The sequence below is a fragment of the Dermacentor variabilis genome, chromosome 3 (genome assembly GCF_050947875.1).
Source record: "Dermacentor variabilis isolate Ectoservices chromosome 3, ASM5094787v1, whole genome shotgun sequence".
NCBI classification, from domain to species: Eukaryota; Metazoa; Arthropoda; class Arachnida; order Ixodida; family Ixodidae; genus Dermacentor; species Dermacentor variabilis.
This window is the reverse complement of record NC_134570.1, coordinates 141854421-141876230: the sequence shown is the minus strand read 5'-3', so window position 1 is coordinate 141876230 and position 21810 is coordinate 141854421. Positions and strand designations below refer to the sequence as shown.

General features: G+C 46.5%; 1 protein-coding gene across 1 annotated transcript; it reads left to right on the top strand.

Moving 5' to 3' along the window:
• The first annotated feature begins 13268 nt into the window (after positions 1-13268).
• LOC142576339 (uncharacterized) lies at positions 13269-21535 on the top strand. Its single transcript, XM_075686436.1, has 3 exons — positions 13269-13461; positions 14792-14839; positions 19433-21535. Exons 1-3 carry the CDS (start codon positions 13428-13430, stop codon positions 21394-21396), a joined length of 2046 nt encoding a protein of 681 aa, XP_075542551.1. The 5' UTR covers positions 13269-13427; the 3' UTR covers positions 21397-21535.
• The last annotated feature ends 275 nt before the right edge of the window (positions 21536-21810 follow it).

The window sequence follows — 21810 nt, the reverse complement described above, 5'->3', positions numbered from 1 at the left end:
TTTCGCCCGGAGGTGCCGCAGATGACGCCCACCGAATGAAACCTTGGGCAATGGCGTGCCCGATGTCAGCTTGCTTCCCGGCTCACTCTTTCTTCTTTTTCTTCTCCTCCTACCGCAGCTCGTGGGTGACGGAATTATTTCGCGATGATGACGATCACCACTGTTGTTATGATCGTTTTCCGTGGCACATAACTGTAGAGAGTGATCTGTCAAGAAGCAAGCGGTAGAAGAATAAGAGTGGACCTGACTGGAGCTATACATTATGATTAACGTCTTTTTGCTTGCATATTCACTTCAATGTATAAACACGAAAAACGGCTGCGCAGTTCGGTTTTCTCCTCGTTATTAAGTTAGGTTATATTATTGGTGATTACGATGGGGGGGGGGGGGAGGAGAATGGCACTTTAGCTACTGTGGCACAGCGATTCCCAGGGATCGACGAAGAATCAATGTGAGCATGGGTAACATAATAAGCCTGAAATAAAACAGGCGGAATTCAGATGTCAAAACTATGTATGTAGGAATGGAGACAAGGGCGAACCAGGAGGTCCGATTTCTGTTAGTTACAATCATAATGGAGCCAAACAAAGCATAAGGGAAGGTATTTGTTGTGTTAACTGAAGTGTCAGAATAATATGGTAAACGGGAAATGAAAGTGGACCAAGAAACAACGTGCAGCCTGTGGGAGCCGAACTCATATATATATATATATGTATATATATATATACATATATATATAGATTCGCTTATGTTTCCACGGGGCATAGCGTCATAACGGAGCTAAATATAAGCTTGCAGGCCCGTTTCGTGGAGATATTGTAACAGTGGCTTATAAAATGTGTTGTCCGCAATCCATCTTTGATAGCGTTCAACTTGATCACTGTTCCCTTTGACACCATGAACAACCCTTTCGCGAATTTCCTTTGTCAGAGGGCACGTCCAATGAAAATGGCGGGCATCCGTCGCATACGCAGGAGCAGTGCACTTCGGACACTGGACAATGTATTCGCATGTTTGACCCTAAGCACAAGCAGTGGCTGGTGTAAGGATAGCCCCGGCCCGAACTCTGCGGAGACTTCCTCCAACCGAGAAGGATTGTAGGAAAGGGAGCGGACGCGCGAGGGGATGAGGGCACGCGTGTCACGCCCGAGGATGGATTTCCGAGTAATGAAAATTGAGGGGGGGTAAGACGGAAGGGAAAGAGGAGTTACGGATGTGGAGAAAGAGTCAGCAATTGAGTTCACAAGGTAATTTTTGTGGTCATGACCACGTGCCTACACCTAGTGAAAACTAATGCTCACACGTGTAGAATTGTAACGTTTTTGTTACTTCTTTGAAATGCTTACTTGCGCCGAGGCTGCCAGCATAGATGTGGGCTTCGTTGATGTGAGGCAAGTCGAGAAGGGACTCTATCGCATCAAGTATAGCATGCAATGTGAAATAATGAGGGGTCTGAGAAATCCGTTGCATAGCTGCGAATGACATGTCAGGGTGTGTCGGAATTGAGATGGCTATTTGTACCCCTTTCGCGTTAAACGCCGCGTCCGTGTATACGACACAGCGTCCCGTAGGTACGGTCGTTTCAGTGGTTGCAATCGGATGAACCAGCCGGCGCAGCTTTGTCGTCGTGTTCTTGGTTAGTGATGTATACTTCAATGTGGAAGATTTTCCAAGTTTATAGTCATGGCACGATCTCCATGGAAATGGGAAGGGGGTGCCGTGACTGTCCGTATGTGGCATCTTTTAAGCTTTCTTGGTTGCTGTTGCTGCTCAACGAGCTAAGAAATGGTGTTAAGCTGTGCGTGCTCTTGTAGCGTCGGTATAGGTGTTAGACGAGAGAGCGCAGTAATTGCTCTCATGGCACTTCTGTCGATAAGCTGAAGTTTTTCCCACTGTTCAGCAGACATTCGTAGGAACTGCGCTCGACATATAATGCGAGGCTGCAGAACGGAACGCACGAGGCAATGGGCTACGTCAGTGCAAGCTCCACCACTCCGTGGCGAAATTCTGCGAATAAGGTGTACTGGTTCTGGTGGCGTTTTGCGTATTTCTGGATCCATTTCACGCTAGACCCCGACTGGTGTACTTCCAGGGCAAATAACCCGCAGCTCTTCAGTTTCAGAAATCATCGATGGGCCAATTTTGAGATGAAAGTCGCCGTCGCAAGCTGACTTTCTGCCAGGTATGTTGGCAACGTGTACGCAGCGAGATTTCTGTGTCGATATCGGGAGTCCATCGGAGTGCCCGTACTCGTGTAACACGTCAAACCTTTCTACAATTCTTCAGATTGTACTTCAAGGTCTCTGTGTGGGGGGCCACAGTGTGACGTCGTCGGCATAAATGAGAAATCTTAGCAACGTCCTGTAATTTATACGCTAGAGCATAGTTATCTAGGCGGTATGACTAGAGGCATGACGGCAATATTAAATGATAGCGGTGCCAGAACGGAGCCTTGTGGTGCCCCAGGGTTTGTGTAAAAGGACCGAATTCCTGCCCGTCTACACCTATACAAAATGTGCAGAATTTAGTGCATTCATTTCTTAACCCACCGAACTCTCATATACCGCACGCTTCTTCGTCAATACCATGTTGTGGGAATGTGCCATAGTATGGAAATCATTATTATCATCATGGTCCCCACCGCACTACGCGTGCGATGCTCTACCAGGCAGTTACGATGGTGGCCGTTCTCACGTCTACATTCTTCGGTATTTATCATTATCATCACCGGCTTATTTCTTTGTCCACTGCAGGACGGTGACATCTGCCCGCGTCCTCCAATACCCACTCCTTGCCTTAGCTGATTCCAACTTGCGCCTGCAAATTTCATTATTTCATCACTCCATCTAATCTTTCGCATAGTATTTATTATTTCGGGCATTTATGTATGTCCACCGAATAAGACACTAGGAATTTTCAACAGCGCAACTCAAGGACTTGGCATTCAGTGGCACTGCCGTATGCTTCCACAGTTCGGATCACGTCCATAAAAATTGGGATGCTTTGTTTTCCTCAACAGATATGCAGAAAAAAATTATTCGAAGGAAGGAATAGAAAATGGAAGGAGAGAGAACGGGGTCGCATCACGCCTCAACTGAAATCAAAAATGTGCGGATCCCACGAGACGTTAGAGTCAGTTTGAGCGACTCTCATTGGGATTCAGGAACAGCGCATCTCTTGCTTAACGACCAAGTATAGAGCAGCCGACCAAGTTGGTCACATTTTCGACAGGAATCGTGTGGCTCAACATAAGCTTGTTGCGCTTAAACGTATACGCATCACACGCATGACGACGAAGAAATGACTACGGTTAAGAGGAAGCTTTAGCTCGGTTGCTCCAATCTAAATACATGTAAAAGGAGAATTCGTTTTTCTCGGCAACCACGGCACCGAATTTGACAAGGTTTATCGCATTTAAAAGACAAATTTAAAACCTAGTGACTGTTTATTTCTGATTCGTGATTTATATTGTTAATTTTTTATTAAAGATTGGCTCGTGTATCCGGTAGTGCTCAAACCACGAAAAATACAGAAAAAAATTGGCATTTACAATGTAATCATTCCTTTCTTACAAATACGTTATGTCAAGTCAGCCTAAAAATATATTGGACAATACTCTAATAGCACGGGAATATAAAGAGGTAGCTTTCGCTCTCAGTGAGTCATCGTCGCCTGCAGTATTCATCACTTATCACCAGGCAGTTACGATGGTGGCCGTTCTCACGTCTACATTCTTCGGTATTTATCATTATCATCACCGGCTTATTTCTTTGTACACTGCAGGACGGTGACCTCTGCCCGCGTCCTCCAATACCCACCTCTTGCCTTAGCTGATTCCAGCTTGCGCCTGCAAATTTCCTTGTTTCATCACTCCATCTAAACTTTCGCATAGTATTTATTATTTCGGGCATTTATGTATGTCCACCGAATAAGACACTAGGAATTTTCAACAGCGCAACTCAAGGACTTGGCATTCAGTGGCACTGGCGTATGCTTCCACAGTTCGGATCACGTCCATAAAAATTGTGATGCTTTGTTTCAGCACCCGGCTTACGACATGCTCGAGAGCCAGTAAAAAAGGCACGCCCATCTAAACCAGCCGACAAGTCTGTCGTGAACGCTGCAGTCTTAGATACGTTCATCGGCACTAAATTCCTCACCTTAACTTCGGTAGATTTCATTACATGTCAGTCAGTAAGTCCGTCTAACACGTACAGAAACGTTTCAAAATCAACGTTTTTCAATTTAACAAAACCTGTCAATGCCAAACCGCGGATGATTTCGCTAAACATGCAGTTCTCCTTACAAGGTCAGTTCCTATGACGGGCGGCCGAGTGCACCTCGCAAGAAAAAGACCACAGTGAAACATGTGTGCAGCACATCTCTACACTAAGTTGCCACGAGGAGATTAGAGCTGTAAAATGTAGCGCGCGTGACAGTGAACACAAGTAATTAAAGTGACAAAAAATTCTACATGCATACTGCATACGTCGAGCCCCACCTAGGCAACCCGGTCGCCATCGACATCTTGGTAAACAGCAAGAGGTTTTCCTTACAGCTCGTAGATGGCGCAGCAGCAGTTTGCCCACTAAAGTCCCTCAATAATTTCAAAGTATCGACAGGCTTTGATCCAGCCGACGACGCCAGTGATAGGCTGAACGGTGACATGTGACCTTGCTCCGCCCCTTTGCCGCCATGAAAGTTCCTGCGCGCCGGGCGAAGTGCGCGCGTTTTGCCTGTTGTGCTATGCACATTGCTGCGATAATTTCGTTCCGGGAGGGCCGAAATGCCTTGTTGCTGTGCGGTTGGGTGCCGAAACCGGACGAAGGATGGCAAGAAGTTATTTTGCGTCCCGCGCTGCCACCAGAACCTAACCAGAAGAAAAGCATGGTTGCACAGAATTTAACGGAAGGACTTTGAACCGTCGCTAACAGCACGACTATGCGAGGCAAGTAACGTAGAGCGATACGAAGGTGCGATAGAAAGCATACACGTGCGTGTGTCGAGCTGTGATAGTATTTCACTCGCGTGCGTGAATGTTGATGGCCGAAGTTTGTGGTGAATATTTATTTTAGCTTGTTATGGAGCCCGCTGCATAGCTCAGTATGACCTAGGATGCGAAGGAGCGAAATGCCTTGTTGCTGTGCGGGTGGGTGCCGAGATCAGACGGAGGACGGCAAGAGGTTATTTTGCATCCCGCGCGGCAAACAAAACCTAACCAGACGATAAATGTGGTCGCATAGAATTGGAAGGAAAGGCTGAACCGTCGGCAACTGCACGACTGTGCAAGGATAGTAACGTAGAGCTATACGAAGGTGCGAGGGAAACTGTACACGTGGTTGTGCAGAGCTGCGATAGTATTTTATTCGTGCGCATGAATATTGACGGCCGAAGTTTGTGACGATTATTGATTTTAGTGCTTTATGAGCCCGTTGACTTAGCAAGTGCAGCATGACCTAGCATGCAAGTAAATAGTGTGGCAGAAGCGCATTAACTCGCTGACAAATATCCGCATTGCGTTACGTGCGCAATTTCAGCAAATTGCAGCAGCGAATTCTACTTTTATACTTTCCTGTGTTTGTGCGTGCGTTATTAACTGCGCTTCACAATATGACCAAAAAGTAATCCAACTCTGGATATCCTAATCGTATTTGGTGCATTGCATATGTGAATAAATATATTCCTAAGTACCTGCATTACTCTGCTTTTAAAAGAAATTCTGCATAGCCACTGCTATCGGCCGTCAAATCATAAAGTGTAATACAATATATTGCGTTTCGTAAAGCTGCCAGCTCGTTCCTTCCAAGTTTCCCTTACACTCGAAGATGTTTCAATAATCGGCGAAGCCATTTTACTGATAAAAAACACACAACTGCAAATTAACACAAGAAAACCGCCACAGGCGATACACGGATTGCCAGCAAAACACAGTGCAATAATAGCTAGGCCAATCCGCTTGCGTTTCGTATAAGGGCCCTCTAATTCTTACGGGGCTTTAGCGGTGCACGGAGGCGAAAAGGCATAAACACAACAATGCGCTTCGTGATTCAAGTTTACGTGGCGACGTCGCACGTTTCACGAGAACAGTCAACCGCATTCACACACGTGCACACACTACGCTCGATGTTGGTGTGCCGCGAGATTAGATCGCTCTGGCAGCCCGAACACGATCGAGGAGACTCGCTGACACGATACCACCGCTTCAGAATGTCACGACAGTTGCACTGCCTCGTAGCATTGAACCGCAAGACACAACAGTCGTCGTGTAATCGATACACGACAGACACACTCAGCGACAAGAAGACTGTTGGCGCACTCGTTTCCACACACACACACACACACAAGATGTTTAGTTACCGTGAGGGTCGCACGTTTGAGCGACGTTATGTCGAAAATTTTTCGGTCCAAGCGACTGTCAGCCTTCTTTCTTTACACAAATTCTTCGTTCAAAGTAAGCGCTATGTGTACGCAGCACACTTACAAGCAAAATAATTAACAGAGCAAACGGGATTAAGCGCAAGGAATCGCCAAGGCTCGCGCGGTGATTGAGCGCAAACGAACGAAATGTAAACATGCGGAATCGAGGCGATTAAGCCCTCATTCCGATCTCTTAAGCGTTTTTCTTTCAGCGCTCATTTGAAATTAAAGGACTAGATTTAGCAGTTCGGGCCCTTCTTTCGTTTTTCACCACAGTCAGGCACCAGTAGGTTTCATTTCCGCAGGTGTGCAGATATTTTTTCACCTCACGAATGCCGCGGCGCCGCAGTTTAGCGTGGGCGCCATCTGCTACAGGAACTTCCTAGGTGGCGCGCGCGGCAGACGTCGCTACCTTGAAAATTATAAGGGTCGTTGCAGTGGTCACGCTTTGTACGGCTGCGGCGCATGCCCGCCATTGGCTCTCGACAGCCATACTCGGCAATGCTGTCACGAGTCGCGTGCTGTAACCGACTTCCGCTTTCTTCGAGCGGATCAAATGCAAATACAGGACACATATGAGCCAGAAATTATTAGCAACGGACCCGCCGTGGTGTCACAGAGGCCATGGCGTGTGCTGTTGGGCTCGATGTCACGGGTTCGATGTTCGCCGTGGCGGCCGCAATCAAATGAGGGCGGAATGTAAAGATGCAAAGTGCATTGTGTGCAGGTTAGGGTTAAGGTTAAGGCGAATATCCGCAGTTACCAACTGTCACGCGCTTTAATCACTTCGGTTTTGTCTTCGGCACATTAAACCCCAGAATTTAACTTTAAGTTATTATCAGCTGTGAGAGGCTGGGCTCGTTGCATGCAACCGCCTAACGCGGCAAAACTCGGCATTAGAGGAATTCAAGGGACGGCGCGAAGGTGCACGTTAATGTCTATTCAACTGAAACGTGGACTTGTTGCTGTCCACGACTCGTTGCTGTCCACGGCAATTGGCTGCAGGAATTTCACAATCCTTGCTTAAAGATAGCGCAAATAATATATGAACGGGAAGCACAGGACAGGCGCTAACTTCAAGCTCGTTATTTCAAGAAGCCATCACCGCAGTAAACTTCGGATGGATGCGCGTGTACAAAAAAGAACGTGGGCCTTCTCAAGCCATATCATGATTCCGTTATTCCCACGTCGCATTCAGTCATCAGGATGGTTTCCCTTCGCCGCCGGGCTAGTGTTGTAGGGATGAAGCAACGCATACAGCAGTGGTACACTTTCTGGGCGGCAGATGCGAGCACAGATCGCGGGCTGTTGACGACGGCTCGTCGTGCGGTTGTGCCCGTCGTGCGGTCCCGTCCGCCTGCCGCCCAACGTTAATAAACCTCCTTTCAAAACATACAAGTTGCACTTTTCATACCGCCGTTCAGACAGCCGATACCGCTGCCTGTGTGCCTTACCTTGGATCAATAATCAGCTTCTTAAGCAGAACGTATTAGACTTCGCAGTCGTAACTTCAAAGGTAAAATTTGTTCATTTAATGTTCATGTAATGTGCATGTAATGTTCCTGTAATGCTCGTGCAGTGCTAGTATCGCGGCTAGTGTGGCCAAAAGTTACTTTGTTATAGCGAAAACTGCAGGGAACACACTGCAATCCAGCAGTTGGACTTAATCAGAGCTCAATCACGTTGAATCATGGGAACCTGAGTACTAGCATCAATTTGGGAAGTTGGTCTCGTAAAGATGCCAAGTAGTACACAGTAATGCATAGACCTTCCACGCAGTTTTGTTTCGTTGTGCTCAGGGATAGAGAAGGCTTCTCGACAAATTAATGAGTAAGACTGCAACGCGTACCGCTTCGCATTTGCGGGATGCATAACTACATATGGTGCTTATCTCCACAGTTCTGGTAAGCGAACAGCACCTCCGCACAGACTAGGCTCGCTTCCTTGATTACTATATGCTGCCTAAACTGATTACTTAAACGTTACTGACTGAATGTTGATTCCATATGTCACTCAGTGGTGTGTATCACTCAGTGGTGTGTATAATTGAAATTTCAGTTTCAAGGGGAAGGAGTATTTTGCCAGGATATTTACCCTTATCTTTCACAGTCTCTTATTACAAATTTTTCAGCGCTTCTGCAGCCCACCGTACTTTGTATACTTAAACGTATATCTAGCCGACAGCTTCGTCTAACTTTCGTCTGTGTGTGATGACGTCAGGCGTTTCTTTGAGCGGAACCTTCGGCCTGCTAAAACTTGGAACAAAGGCTAAAGGAGTCGCCCTGACACATGCAGCTGCACAATTGGAAACAAAAGCTTGCGGCACGAACAAGGACATATATGCAACTCTAGATTATGTGATATGAAGAGCCGCGATGTCCTTCCATGACAACAGACTTGTAACAATGGAAATATATATGCATTAACTACTCATGTTGGCTAACCAGCATAAATGTGCCAGGGGCAAATTAAGGTCAGATGTTCACCTGGTAATTCTTCTGAGACAAACTGTACAAGGCGTCATACCCGGAATCACAAGCGGCATACATTTTTCAACATAATGAAGCGGTACGCTGCAATAATATAGAGCTCCTAATTTTAAAGGCTTTAATTGAACCAAATTCATCTTTCTTGGCGCGATGAAGTGTCCCGAGGCAATAGTATGTAATTCCTAAAATCAAATACCGTAATGGGACTTCCATTGGAAGGTATGCCTCCATTAAACAAACCGTCTCCTGACGTTCTTTAACATATATATATATATATATATACTCCTAAAAAATCAGGTATGATGTTGCGGCTGCTGTTAGAGCAAGAAGTAGCACTTGCAGCTAGAACAGTGGAGGCACCACAGACTATGGAACATGGCGCGGTGTGAAACAACTCAGCACACCCTCCAAATGTTTGTCAAACATTGACTGTCGTAGGCATCGTGTAAAAAGAAACTGGTTTTTGTTGCAATGTAGTTTTCATAATTGAATAATAGCAGGGATGACGACAAATCTTGCGAGGCGATGTTCCCAAAAGGCAATTGATGCTTTTCGCAAGTGAGAGTCTCTGCCACCATATCGACGGACTAAATACAGGTGACATTCATTCAGTTCCCTAGCCACTGTAAAAGCAAAAAGTTAATTTATGCACGGCGGCCCTGCTCGTCTTCTACCGATAAAGTTCCAACGTGCTACCGTGTATCGCCATGGTTACATAGAACTCTACATCGGTAGAATGACTCGCTTTGTCGTGGACATTTGGCAGAGACAGAGAGATTGCCGCAGCAACAATAAATTACCGCGTCCAAGGCGAATGCGGAAACTAGGCTTACCTCGCGCTGGGAACCTCATCTACACGTAAACCTTTGCCTCCATCCATTAACCAGCCGGCTGTGGATACCTGACTTTTTTATGTTAGTTCTTCCGCAAGAGGAATTTGATTTGGGGATTTTTGAAATGTTCCAGTCTTTTTTTTTTTTTTACACCTGAGCGGCAACAGCTGCTGTGAGGTCTGCGAGTTGCACAGAAGATCGCGAAGATGACCCTGTCTCTTTGCGGTCGCGCGGTGACTGTAGCGGTGACAACCACAAATTCATTTACTATGACTGGACGAGGCAGTGAATCTCAAGCCAAATCACACGCAAGGCTTTGAGACATGCGGAGCTTGATCGGGATGTGCAGTCGTCAGCCTGTAGTACCAAACCTTCTTTAGTATTCGGGAAAGACCGTGAGAGCCGTAGAATATGTTGCATTACAGGTCGTTTTTGAAAAATTATCACACTCTTGCAACACTATAACAAATTTCGTGGTAAACTAACGTGACCGCTCAGACCATAGGCAGTGTTCCAGCAAAATAAACCTGGAAGCAACGTAATGCGACTATAGGGCTGCATTACAACCTGTCGCTGGCCATGTTAGCATGTCAGTTTACTCACATTCACTCACATTCTTCCCATCGACGCAAAACGCAATCGGTATCTGTTTTGTAGCTTTTACGAGACTATGCGTTATAGTTATTAGTCGAGCACTTACAAAAAATTTGCAACTTATCACCTTGGCTGCAAAATGTTCCGAACCCTCTAAACTACAGAAGAAATTTTTACGAGCACCAGAGTGCGCTAAACAATTTTTTAATCTACCTGTTTCTTCTCTACCGGTTTCTCTTTCTGTACGTGCCCCAGTGTTGCATGCGTTATAATGTAACGATACTGTGGCTCGCTTTGTGCCTGTGATTGGTTTCGTTGCCACACTTGAGCGCAACCATCAGAAACAATCGCAACACCAGAACTAGCCTCAATAAATTTTGCTTCATGTCATGACGTCATGTTAATAATACAATAAGCGTAGTCGACGGTTCATTTATCCACAGGGTTCGCAGGCTCCAATTGGAGTATTAAATGAGAGGGGGGGAGAGAAACAAGGTGTGATTAAAGAGAAGCAGTAGCTTGTTAACAGTTTTCGCGGAAAGAAAAGCCGTGTGTTTCTTTGCGCAAAAAACTGTTAACCTGCAATACCAGCTAGCCCACTAGTCTGTTTTGTCGAATCAATATTCATTATACGAAGTGAGTTACAGGTCGATAACAACGACATCATCGGGATAATGCAGAAAACAATACAATGATGAGTGAGGGCTAGTGCAAGGTAAACAAGTTGACAACAACAACAAAAATCATGAAAATGCGGCCCGTCAGTTGTGATCGAAATTTCACCGACTCGCGGATGTTGGGCGTCTTCAGGAAGGCCGTTCCACAGTTCGACAGCATATGGTAGTGCTGATGAAGTAATTATTTTTGTGCGTCTGAAGATGCCTTTCAAACATCGGTAATTGTGCAGGCAGGTGTGAAGTACGAAGTGGTAGCGAAAAGAGGTAGGGAAGACGGGCGATTGCTTAAATTACTTTCATATAATACATTATTATTTAAACACACCCCTCTCCAAACCACTGTACAACCGCTAGATTCATGGCCGTTCGCCCGTAGCGGGAGAGCGCCATTATTTAAGGAACAAACAAGCACGGGAACGTGACGGCGGCCTCCACTGTGAAACAATACTGCTGTCGCAGTAAATGCGTTCAGGGACAAAGAAATCGGTAAGGTCAGCTGTATGTTTACGCGATCATTTGTATGAAACATTGCCAGCTCTTAGTGATAATGAATGTCAGTTTTCCCTACTGAAATAATAAGTAATAACAAATGTTTCACCTTTTTATTACCAACATATAAACTGAATTAAACAGCAAGAAGTATGAGGGTAAGTGTGCCAACTAATTACGAATCATCTGAAGCAATAAATCGACGGACACCGACCAAAAGAAGTACTAAAAATGATTAAATCTAAAAGACGTTTCGCCTTCCCTACGGAAGCCTTGTCCACAATGGGATGAAGGAAAGTTCAGGGAAGCTTATGTATACTTCAAAACGTGACGTAAGCAGCGCGTGTATGACGGGGGGAGGGTTCCCTCATTTCAATTGAGCGTGTGACGTCTTTTTTGGATCTCCAGCGATTCCAGATACAGCCGCGATTTTAGGTTTCTTTCTTGGCCGATAACTCTCGAGCGATCCCAGTCAATCTTGTGGCCCGTTGCATCCGTGTGCTCGGCAAGGGCATTCGAAACCGTAAGTTTCTTTTCAACATCTTTCCGATGCTGCCTCAGTGTCTGTTTGAAGTTGCCCGATTCACTGATGTATGCGTAGTCACAATCTGCACAAGGTATCTTATAGACTACGGCGGGAAACGATTCTCTCGGAAGCCTGTCCTTACCGCCATCGAGTGCTTGCCTCAGCTTACACACGGGTACGTGCGCCACCTCAACGTCATAACTGCGCAGAGTGCGAGACAAGGTTTCGCTTATCCCTGGAACGTAGGGTATGGCAGCACGCTTTCTTCGTCGGAGATTAGCCGGACGGACTGAATTGGACAGGCGGCGCTCCACAGTGCTCAAAAAAGACGTGGGATTGCCGCTTGTCGAGAGATCTCCTCGCACGTGGTCCAAGTCTGTGGAACGACTTTCTGCTGTAGGGTAAATGCGGTTCGCACGGTTGAGCAGAGAGGCAGCAACCGACCTTTTGTGAGCGTCAGGATGAACGGATTGAAAGTTCAGGTAGCGGACAGTGTGAGTGTCCTTAAGGTATACGCTGAGCGAGAGCCGTCCATCGCGTCTGGTGACAAGTACGTCTAAAAAAGAACGAATCATCTGTTCAACTCGACGCGCACTGAATCCTACAGAGTGTAAATGATCGTGCTAACAGGCTATGACGCGAACGGTGGCTGGAAACCATTCGTAATTTACTTGGGAACCAGTCGGTACTTAATTGAAACAACCACAAATATTACGGTGCATCAGTTAATGCGTGACAGGTGCAGGCTCAATAGCTTGTCACATGAGACAATATACTTCGAAACTGCACAATTCGTGAAAATGATTGCCCGTGTGTTCCTCTTTCCTATGCCACATCGTCTAATATTGTAACTTTCACGGTCAAAACCATGTTTCCAATAAAGGTCGTCGTGTATATATTTTTTTAGAATTTTCTCCTTCAGTCAAAACGCACTTAAAACTCGCTACGACCAGCGGTGGCCGGAAAACTCAATTTTTTATGGACCGCTCGCTCTGAAACCGTCTCACGAGGAACGGGCACATGTATTTTTCGCAAAATCGTGCTCAACGCTAGTTCCCATCTATTTCGCTGCACAAGGTCACGGGCGACAAAGCCCTTCGTGAAGTTATCAACAATACGCCTTTGTCATTGTCATGTCCTCTGCTCAGTGCGCGGACATGTCGCGAGAACAATGGCGTGGCCTATTTTCTGTTTCAGGGACGTGCGCGCGCAGATTTGTCTCCCCAAATTCGGCGAACCTGTGCCTTTCCGTCACAAACAGGCATTGGCCAGCTGAGGGCTTCCTCTTACCTGTTTCTTTCATTTCTCCCTCTCACGATATTCGAGAGCGAGGCTTCCTTCCTCCAACGAAGCACAAGACATACCGCGCAAGCACCTGAGCCGTACAGGCCACACCGTAATCATGGGGCCGGCACGTACTGGCCTTTTGATCCTGGGTAAGTTCACGTGAGGCTAACCGCGCACTCAAATTGCGTGCCGACCGTCTTTAACAGTAAAAATGTTTCTAAATGCAATTCTATATGTTACGTAGCGGTTTACGAATTCTCCCCATTTAATATTGCTATGCAAAAGCGTTCAAAACTCATTTCCCTCACAAATGACACCCTTTTTCTCACGGTAATTCCTTTGCGCACGAAATTGATTGTTTTTTTTTTCTACGAGAAATAGAATTGATTTGCTTTGTCACCCTTGCTATCTGGCATACGAGACACTTCAGCGAAAGCGTTGTATGCATACCAGTCTTCATATTAACAGACGTGGTGTTAAAACCCTTAATTCTTCAGGAAAAAGATTATCAAGCTCTTCACGGTCAAATTTTATCAGCCCAACACGCACCTGCATCGTTTACTTTCATTTTATGTCCAAGAAAAGAACTCAACATGAGTGAAAACTCACGAAACACTTGTTCATCCTTCCCTTGCACAGTGGCTATTACATCACATGGAAAGCTATATAAGCATAAAGTTTCTTCATAGTTGCCAGAACACCATTCGAATTCACATTGTTCGTGCAATGAAAATGCCCTTCAAATAACGCTGTAGTGCAATGAGATGCGTGAAGTGGGCTGTCTGAGAAATTGTTGCATTTTGCAGCAGTATCTGAACGGAACCAGTAAAACCGTGCAACACTGCGTCGTACTCCTTAGTATGCGCTGGATATCCGAACACTTGGCTGCGTATCCAGGCTGCCACAATATTAAGCGCTTTCTTCGATGTCGTGGTCCATTAACTTTAGATGCAAACTCCGAGGTAGAAAAGACAGGACTTCCCATTAGCCAACGTATGCTCCAACTGGTTGCGCTGTACGGAGCTGAGGAATTAAAAAATGCTTACAATTGCATAACTCGCACAATGTAACTGTTTCCTTATCTGCCATAGCTGAGCGCTATTCAGTACATTTTTGTGCGCTTTTACGGCTCTGATGGATACGATTTACATGATATCGAAGAAGAAAGCGTACCTTACCAAGCCATGCAGTTTTAAGCACGTATTTGCATTATGTAAGCTTTACACTGATTACGTTATCTATATATCAAACCAACATAGGCCGAGAAGTCTTCTCACCTTCCACTAGTGTACTTACAAAGAGAAATCGAAAGACTAGGTGCATTGCTAAATGAGAACATTTATTCATCAAGCAGGACAAAGATAAGGAGGCAGTTCTTTCCTTGTGAAATTCTGCGCAATGATATGCAGGGCTCTGAAAGAAAAGTTTTTGACCCCTATAACTGCTTATTGTTAAGTTGTTATGTTTTCTGGCGTGCAGGCATATTCGTCACCTGTGGCTCTGCGCAGAATTTCAACTTCGGAAATGGTATGCATTTCTTTATTCTATTAGAGACTGGTTTTCTTTTCTTACGGTTTCATTTTTATTTCCTTTCATATGGTCACGCAGGTTAACAACGCGCAGATGATTCAGTCGTCGCCGGTGCAGATAGGATTACCAAAGAAAAATCGTCAATCGATTCAATCAATTCAATGACTCACGGGAGGTGCTTAAGATAACTGCCAATTAACATTTTCTCTCAGCTAAACATCTTTCGCAACCACTTTTTGGCAAAAGCTGCAATACAAAACTAACTTGCCGAATGCAAGAGAGGAGGCACGATCAGATTAACAAGGCTAGCATTCCCGTTTTGAGGAGGATAGCCTTATTCCTCATTACCCCTGCCCTCGTGCACATCAGCTCTCTCTTTTTCTACCATGGAGTAAGCCGTAGCGGACAATCGAAAAAAATGCTCCCTCAAAGTCGCCGCCAGGTAAAATGGACATAATGACTCAGGTATTCAGTGGCAGTGCCACCTCTCCAGTGCTGTGCAAAAAAAATGCAGTAGCATGGGCCAAAAAGTTTCATCACTGGCGACGACATAAGATGCCTTAGTCTGACGACATGCGTAATCCTTCGAGATGTCTTAATCTAAGGTACAAGCGGGGAAGAAGACGCGGCTGCGAGTTGGTCTTCTTTGTCGGTTTAATCTGAAGCAGCCTTTTCGAGATTTTTACTACCTAAACGAGCTGTCTTCTTCACCTAAGTGGACATGCTGCTGGCTGCTTCTGAACGCAAAGCTATAGAGAACGCAATAACCTCAATGTTCATAATAGCCAAACTATCTATAAACTGCATCACAAATTTAATATGTCGCTTTTATCTGGGCTTTCTTTAGAGGACACGAGCAAATAATAAAAGCTTCTTTATTGCATCTCTAGTATATGTCCGTACTTCATTCTGTGTATCCACTATTTATTTACATCTATAACAAGAATAGATTATTGTTCACTGGTTCGTAGCTGCGTTCCAGCTTAGGGCTACAGTTTTTAGAGGAGCTGTTGCCGTCAAACCTGTACACACCCCGAGTACTCTGGCTTTTGCTTTGGGTGACGTCACCACAGATATCTCGAGCTGCAACTTTATAAGCGCACTGAAGATGAATAATACTGACGATTATGTTGTTGCTGATAGTAATTAACCCCAAAAATGGCACAAGGTAATTGTGGTGGATAAGCCAAGTATACCCGGTCACGCCACAATAACAGGTAAAATAAATGGAACTACAAAAAGAGATCCTCAGTAAAAAAAAAAGAAAGAAGTATTGTGAGCGCAACACATGTCTGACTTTCATCCTCATCCTCTCTATCTATCATTATCATATATCATATATCATTATCATCACCAGCTGCACAGGTTAATCCTCGTACTGATATCACGAGCTCTGATCGAATAAAGCGGTTCCTTATAGTACGTGTCTTATAGTACGTGTCAGCTGTGTCTTACCTGTACTCAACTACGAGGCAGAAACCTTACGAAAATGGTTCCACTTAAACTGAGGACGACGCAACGAGCTATGGAAAGAAGAATGATGGGAGTAACGTTAAGGGGAATAAGAAGAGAGCAAATTGGGTGAGCGAACAAACGCGAGTTAATGACATCTTAGCTGAAATAAAGAAAAAGAAATCGGCATGGGCAGGGCGTGTAATGAGGAGGTAAGATAACCGATATTCATTAAGGGTTACGGACTTCATTCCAGGAGAAGGGAAGCGTAGCAGGGGGCGGCAGAAAGTTAGGTGGACGGATGAGATTAACAAGTTTGCAGGGACAACATGGCCACAATTAGCGCATGACCGTGGTAGTTGGAGAAGTATGGGAGAGGCCTTTTCCCTGCTGTGGGAGTAGCCATGCTGCTGATGATGATGATGGTGATGATGATGATGGTACATGCTAGTAGTTCAAATTCGCTGGTGGTTTAACATAACCTTCGCATAGATATCTACAAATATATCCGCCGAGGTAGCGACCGGTTTCTGACATCTGTTGAGGTGATATGTCCTGTTAAATCTATAAAACCTCTCATTCCGACTCAACAGCACATCGCAGCCTGCAGCCAGACAGCCACGTAAGACCTGGGAAAGTGGGCAAAAAAAATTTCGCTTTACAAGCTCCAAAATAAAAGGATAAACATAGCACGTTGTCTGCTATGCTCAAAGATTTTACAACGTTTCACAAAAAGCGCCAGAAGTACAGGGATAATCAGTGCTTCTAGCACTTTGTAATAGAGCGTCATTCAGAAGCACCCCTTCTACGCGCAGGCACGAATATTAAATTAAATTCTGGGGTTTTACGTGCCAAAACCACTTTCTGATTATGAGGCACGCCGTAGTGGAGGACTCCGGAAATTTCGACCACCTGGGGTTCTTTAACGTGCACCTAAATCTAAGTACACGGGTGTTTTCATCATCATCATCATCATCAGCCTGGTTACGCCCACTGCAGGGCAAAGGCCTCTCCCATATTTCTCCAACAGCCCCGGTCATGTACTAATTGTGGCCATGCCGTCCCTGCAAACTTCTTAATCTCATCCGCCCACCTAACTTTCTGCCGCCCCCTGCTACGCTTCCCTTCCCTTGGAATCCAGTCCGTAACCCTTAATGACCATCGGTTATCTTCCCTCCTCATTACATGTCCTGCCCATACCCATTTATTTTTCTTGATTTCAACTAAGATGTCATTAACTCGCGTATGTTCCCTCACCCAATCTGCTCTTATCTTATCCCTTAACGTTACACCTATCATTCTTCTTTCCATAGCTCGTTGCGTCGTCCTCAATTTGAGTAGAACCTTTTTCGTAAGCCTCCATGTTTCTGCCCCGTAGGTGAGTACTGGTAAGACACAGCTATTATACACTTTTCTCTTGAGGGATAATGGCAACTTGCTGTTCATGATCTGAGAATGCCTGCCAAACGCAGCCCAGCCCATTCTTATTCTTCTGATTATTTCCGTCTCATGATCCGGATCCGCAGTCACTACCTGCCCTAAGTAGATGTATTCCCTTATGACTTCCAGTGCCTCGCTGCCTATTGTAAATTGCTGTTCTCTTCCGAGACTGTTAAACATTACTTTAGTTTTCTGCAGATTAATTTTTAGACCCACTCTTCTGCTTTGCCTCTCCAGGTCAGTGAGCACGCATTGCAGTTGGTCCCCTGAGTTACTAAGTAAGGCAATATCATCAGCGAATCGCAAGTTACTAAGGTATTCTCCATTAACTTTTATCCCCATTTCTTCCCAATCCAGGTCTCTGAATACCTCCTGTAAACATGCTGTGAATAGCATTGGAGAGATCGTATCTCCCTGCCTGACGCCTTTCTTTATTGGGATTTTGTTGCTTTCTTTATGGAGGACTATGGTGGCTGTGGAGCCGCTATAGATATCTTTCAGTATTTTTACATACGGCTCGTCTACACCCTGATTCCGTAATGCCTCCATGACTGCTGAGGTTTCGACAGAATCAAATGCTTTCTCGTAATCAATGAAAGCTATATATAAGGGTTGGTTATATTCCGCACATTTCTCTATCACATGATTGATAGTGTGAATATGATCTATTGTTGAGTAGCCTTTACGGAATCCTGCCTGGTCCTTTGCTTGGCAGAAGTCTAAGGTGTTCCTGATTCTATTTGCGATTACCTTAGTAAATAGTTTGTAGGCAACGGACAGTAAGCTGATCGGTCTATAATTTTTCAAGTCTTTGGCATCCCCTTTCTTATGGATTAGGATTATGTTAGCGTTTTTCCAAGATTCCGGTACGCTCGACGTCATGAGGCATTGCGTATACAGGGTGGCCAGTTTCTCTAGAACAATCTGCCCACCATCTTTCAGCAAATCTGCTGTTACCTGATCCTCCCCAGCTGCCTTCCCCCTTTGCATATCTCCCAAGGCTTTGTTTACTTCTTCCGGCGTTCCTTCTTCCGGGTGTTTTCGCCCCCGTCGAAATGCGGCCGCCGTGGCCGGGATTCGATCCCGCGACCTCGTTCTGAGCAGCCCAACACCATAGCCACTGAGCAACCACGGCGGGTAGGCACGAATATTAAAGGACTAAAATGGAATATCTGAGGTAATTTACCACCCATGAAGGAATTAGCGGCACCGTACACTGGCTTTCTGATTCAGCAATCATAGTGGGTTAAATAGTGGACGTCGGCTTGCATTAACTTGTTTCAAGCGTTTTCTGACGACCACCGCTGCGTTTTAATGCATTCAGCGCGCACCGGTGCCTTACGTCTTGCATAGATAATTTAATCAATACCACAATACCAATGCTGCGACAAGCGCTGGAAGCCTGTCCTACTTATTCACTATTCAGTCTCCCTTTATTGTTAAAGGGCGCCCTTTAGGTTAAGCTGGAAAACGTTTTGCGTTTGCGTGTTCGCCAATGCTTGAGACATTCGTGTGGTTGCGCGACCGAGCTCTGCGAACCGACACAACCACAACGCAATTAGTAACAGGTAAATGCCGCATTTTACCCGGCACTTGGCAGCGCAGTAGAGCTGTTCTAACTTATATTGAGCCGCTGACTTCTAAAACACTCAAGAAACTCGTGCTCGTTACAGCTTGAATCTTTTGAACCACTCGCAGAACTCCAGCTGGGGCACCGAGGCCGCGTGTGCCGTGAACTCTACGAACTAGGACTGGCAGGCGTTCATCCTATTCACCTTGGCGCCGTGACTGGAGGCCGGAAGCTTCAGCGCAGCGGAGTGGAGTCGTCCCGCGTCTGGGCCTGGCTGGGAAATCATGGAGGCCGCGGCTTGTGGGGCGGCACCTTGGGCTCTCATCTTTGGCTTAGCCCAGCGCATGTCAGGCACGGTGGCCGCTGGGGCGTCCTCAGGACTGGTGTTTGGGTCATGCACGGAGGCCGTAGACTGTGGATCGCGCTGCCAATGTATGGATTTGGAAACACCATCGGCTTCTCTTCGGCAGTCCGCATCGACAGACGAGCGACGAGTGGCCTGAGGACCGGAATGCCGCAGGGCCGCGCCGGTCCCATTGGTGGCTTCGAATCTATGGGATCGAGCGTCGATTCTGGTCAAGATGGTCAATGGGGTTTCAGAGGTCGTAGCAGGAGAGGCAGAAGAGGTAGAACAGGACGAAGAGGTCCATGGAGCCAGGAACAAGGAGGCATGGACGGTGATCAGGGGTGGCTCCCTTGGGGACAACAGAACCAACGTGGCGGAGGGCAATGGGGTCGCATAAGCCAAGATGGTAGTGAATTAGGCGGATCAGGTGGCTGGGGAGCTCCTGGGCTCGGTGAAAGCATTGGCGGTGAGTCTTTAAATGTGGGTGAGGGCAGTTCCTTCAACTTAGGAGAACAAGGACTCGGTGGGGCCGTCGGTCAAGGGTCGAGAAACTTAGGAAATGTAGAGCTCGGCATCAGCAGTCTAAGACAGCAGGGTGCACAGGGACGCGATTCGAGCTTAGGAAGACAAAGTAGCTCCTCTGGCAGTGCACGAGGAAGTGGTGGCGAAGCTGGATTGGGCTTTAGTACTGGATCAGTGGGACAAGGAAGCTCATGGGGCCTAAGGGAAGGGAGTGGTATGGGCTTAAGCGGCAGTGACGGAGGAAGTGGTTCTTGGGGTTCTGAAGACGGAGGCGGTGCCTTCGCAAGGCTCGGAGAATCTGGCTCTTGGGGGATACGAGGCCTACAGCAAGGCGGTAGCGGTCGCTTCGGGAATTCGCTAGGGGGAGGAGGCACTATTGGAGGGGCAAGCCTACAGCGAGGTGGTTCTGGTGGCTTCGGGAATGGGCTAGAAGGTAGCAGCTCGTGGGATTCAGGAAACCTATTAGGAGGTGGTTCTGCTGGCTTCGGGAGAGGCTCGGTAGGGACAGGAGGCTTATTAGAAGGTGGTTATGGTGGCTTCAGGAATTTGCGAGGAGGAGGAGGCTCTTTTGGAGCGGAAGGCCTGCAGCAAGGTGGTTCTGGTAACTTCGGCAGTGGTCTCGGAAGCGGCAGCTCATGGGGGGGAAGAGCTCTATTAGGAGGTGAAGAGGGTGGACAATCAGGCGGCGGTATGTTGGGGCGAAGGTTCCAGCTTGGAGGAAGTTTCGGTTCTAGGGGCTCGAGGAGTCAGAGCGGAGGCTTGTCTAGTTCGTTCGAAGGAGACTCTCTTGGCGTCGGAGGCATATCTGAAGACGAAACAAGTGGTAGCAGTGGTGCACTTAGCGGCCTTGGCGACTCTAGCGGAGAGCAGGTAGGAGGTGGCGCAAGTTACGGTGGCCTGTTTTCAGGAATAAGGCGTTCCGGGGGTTTAGGGGGTGGATCAGGATATCGTAGTTTTTGGAGTAGTGAACGAGGAGGAGGAGGCGGCAGCCCCTTCAGTTTCAGAAGAATAAGGCTTATTTTTCCTAGGCTAGGCCGCCCGTTCCGGCGCTGGCTATCTTGGAGCAGCTCACCTACGCAAGACGGAGATGGCTTTAGTGATGGAGACGTCGGCGGATCTTCGGGCTTCTTCGGAGGGTCTGGAGGGGGGCTCTTTGGGGGATCGGACAGCTCATCCAGCTTTAGTGGCTCGAGCGGGTCTTCTCAGCAGAAGATAGCATTTTAGCTCCCAGACCAAAGCCTGTGTCTCAAGGAACAGATGCTATATTAGCAAGTGAGCGGCCCATCATTCGGGGTAATAAAGTCATTCTCTCTTTCTGTTTCAGTTCCTGCTTAAAATTGAATAAATGAAATGCTGACAGCTACATTGCGTCTTTATTCACAAGAGTATTTTCAAATTCTGCTCAATGAAGAAGTCACTTCTACTCATTTTGCCTCTTCCCATCGTAGCACCTTAGACTTTTCTAAATTATTACGACTGCGGGCGCGCAATACGGATGTATTTAAGCACAAGACTTCTCTTACGCATGTTTGTTTCCTCGATGGTACACCAAGTTATGTTGTACACTGGTAGCGAAAGCTCAATAGACACCTATTGGTCCAAAAAATGGCGGCTCATGGGCTACCCAGCGCCCCTGGA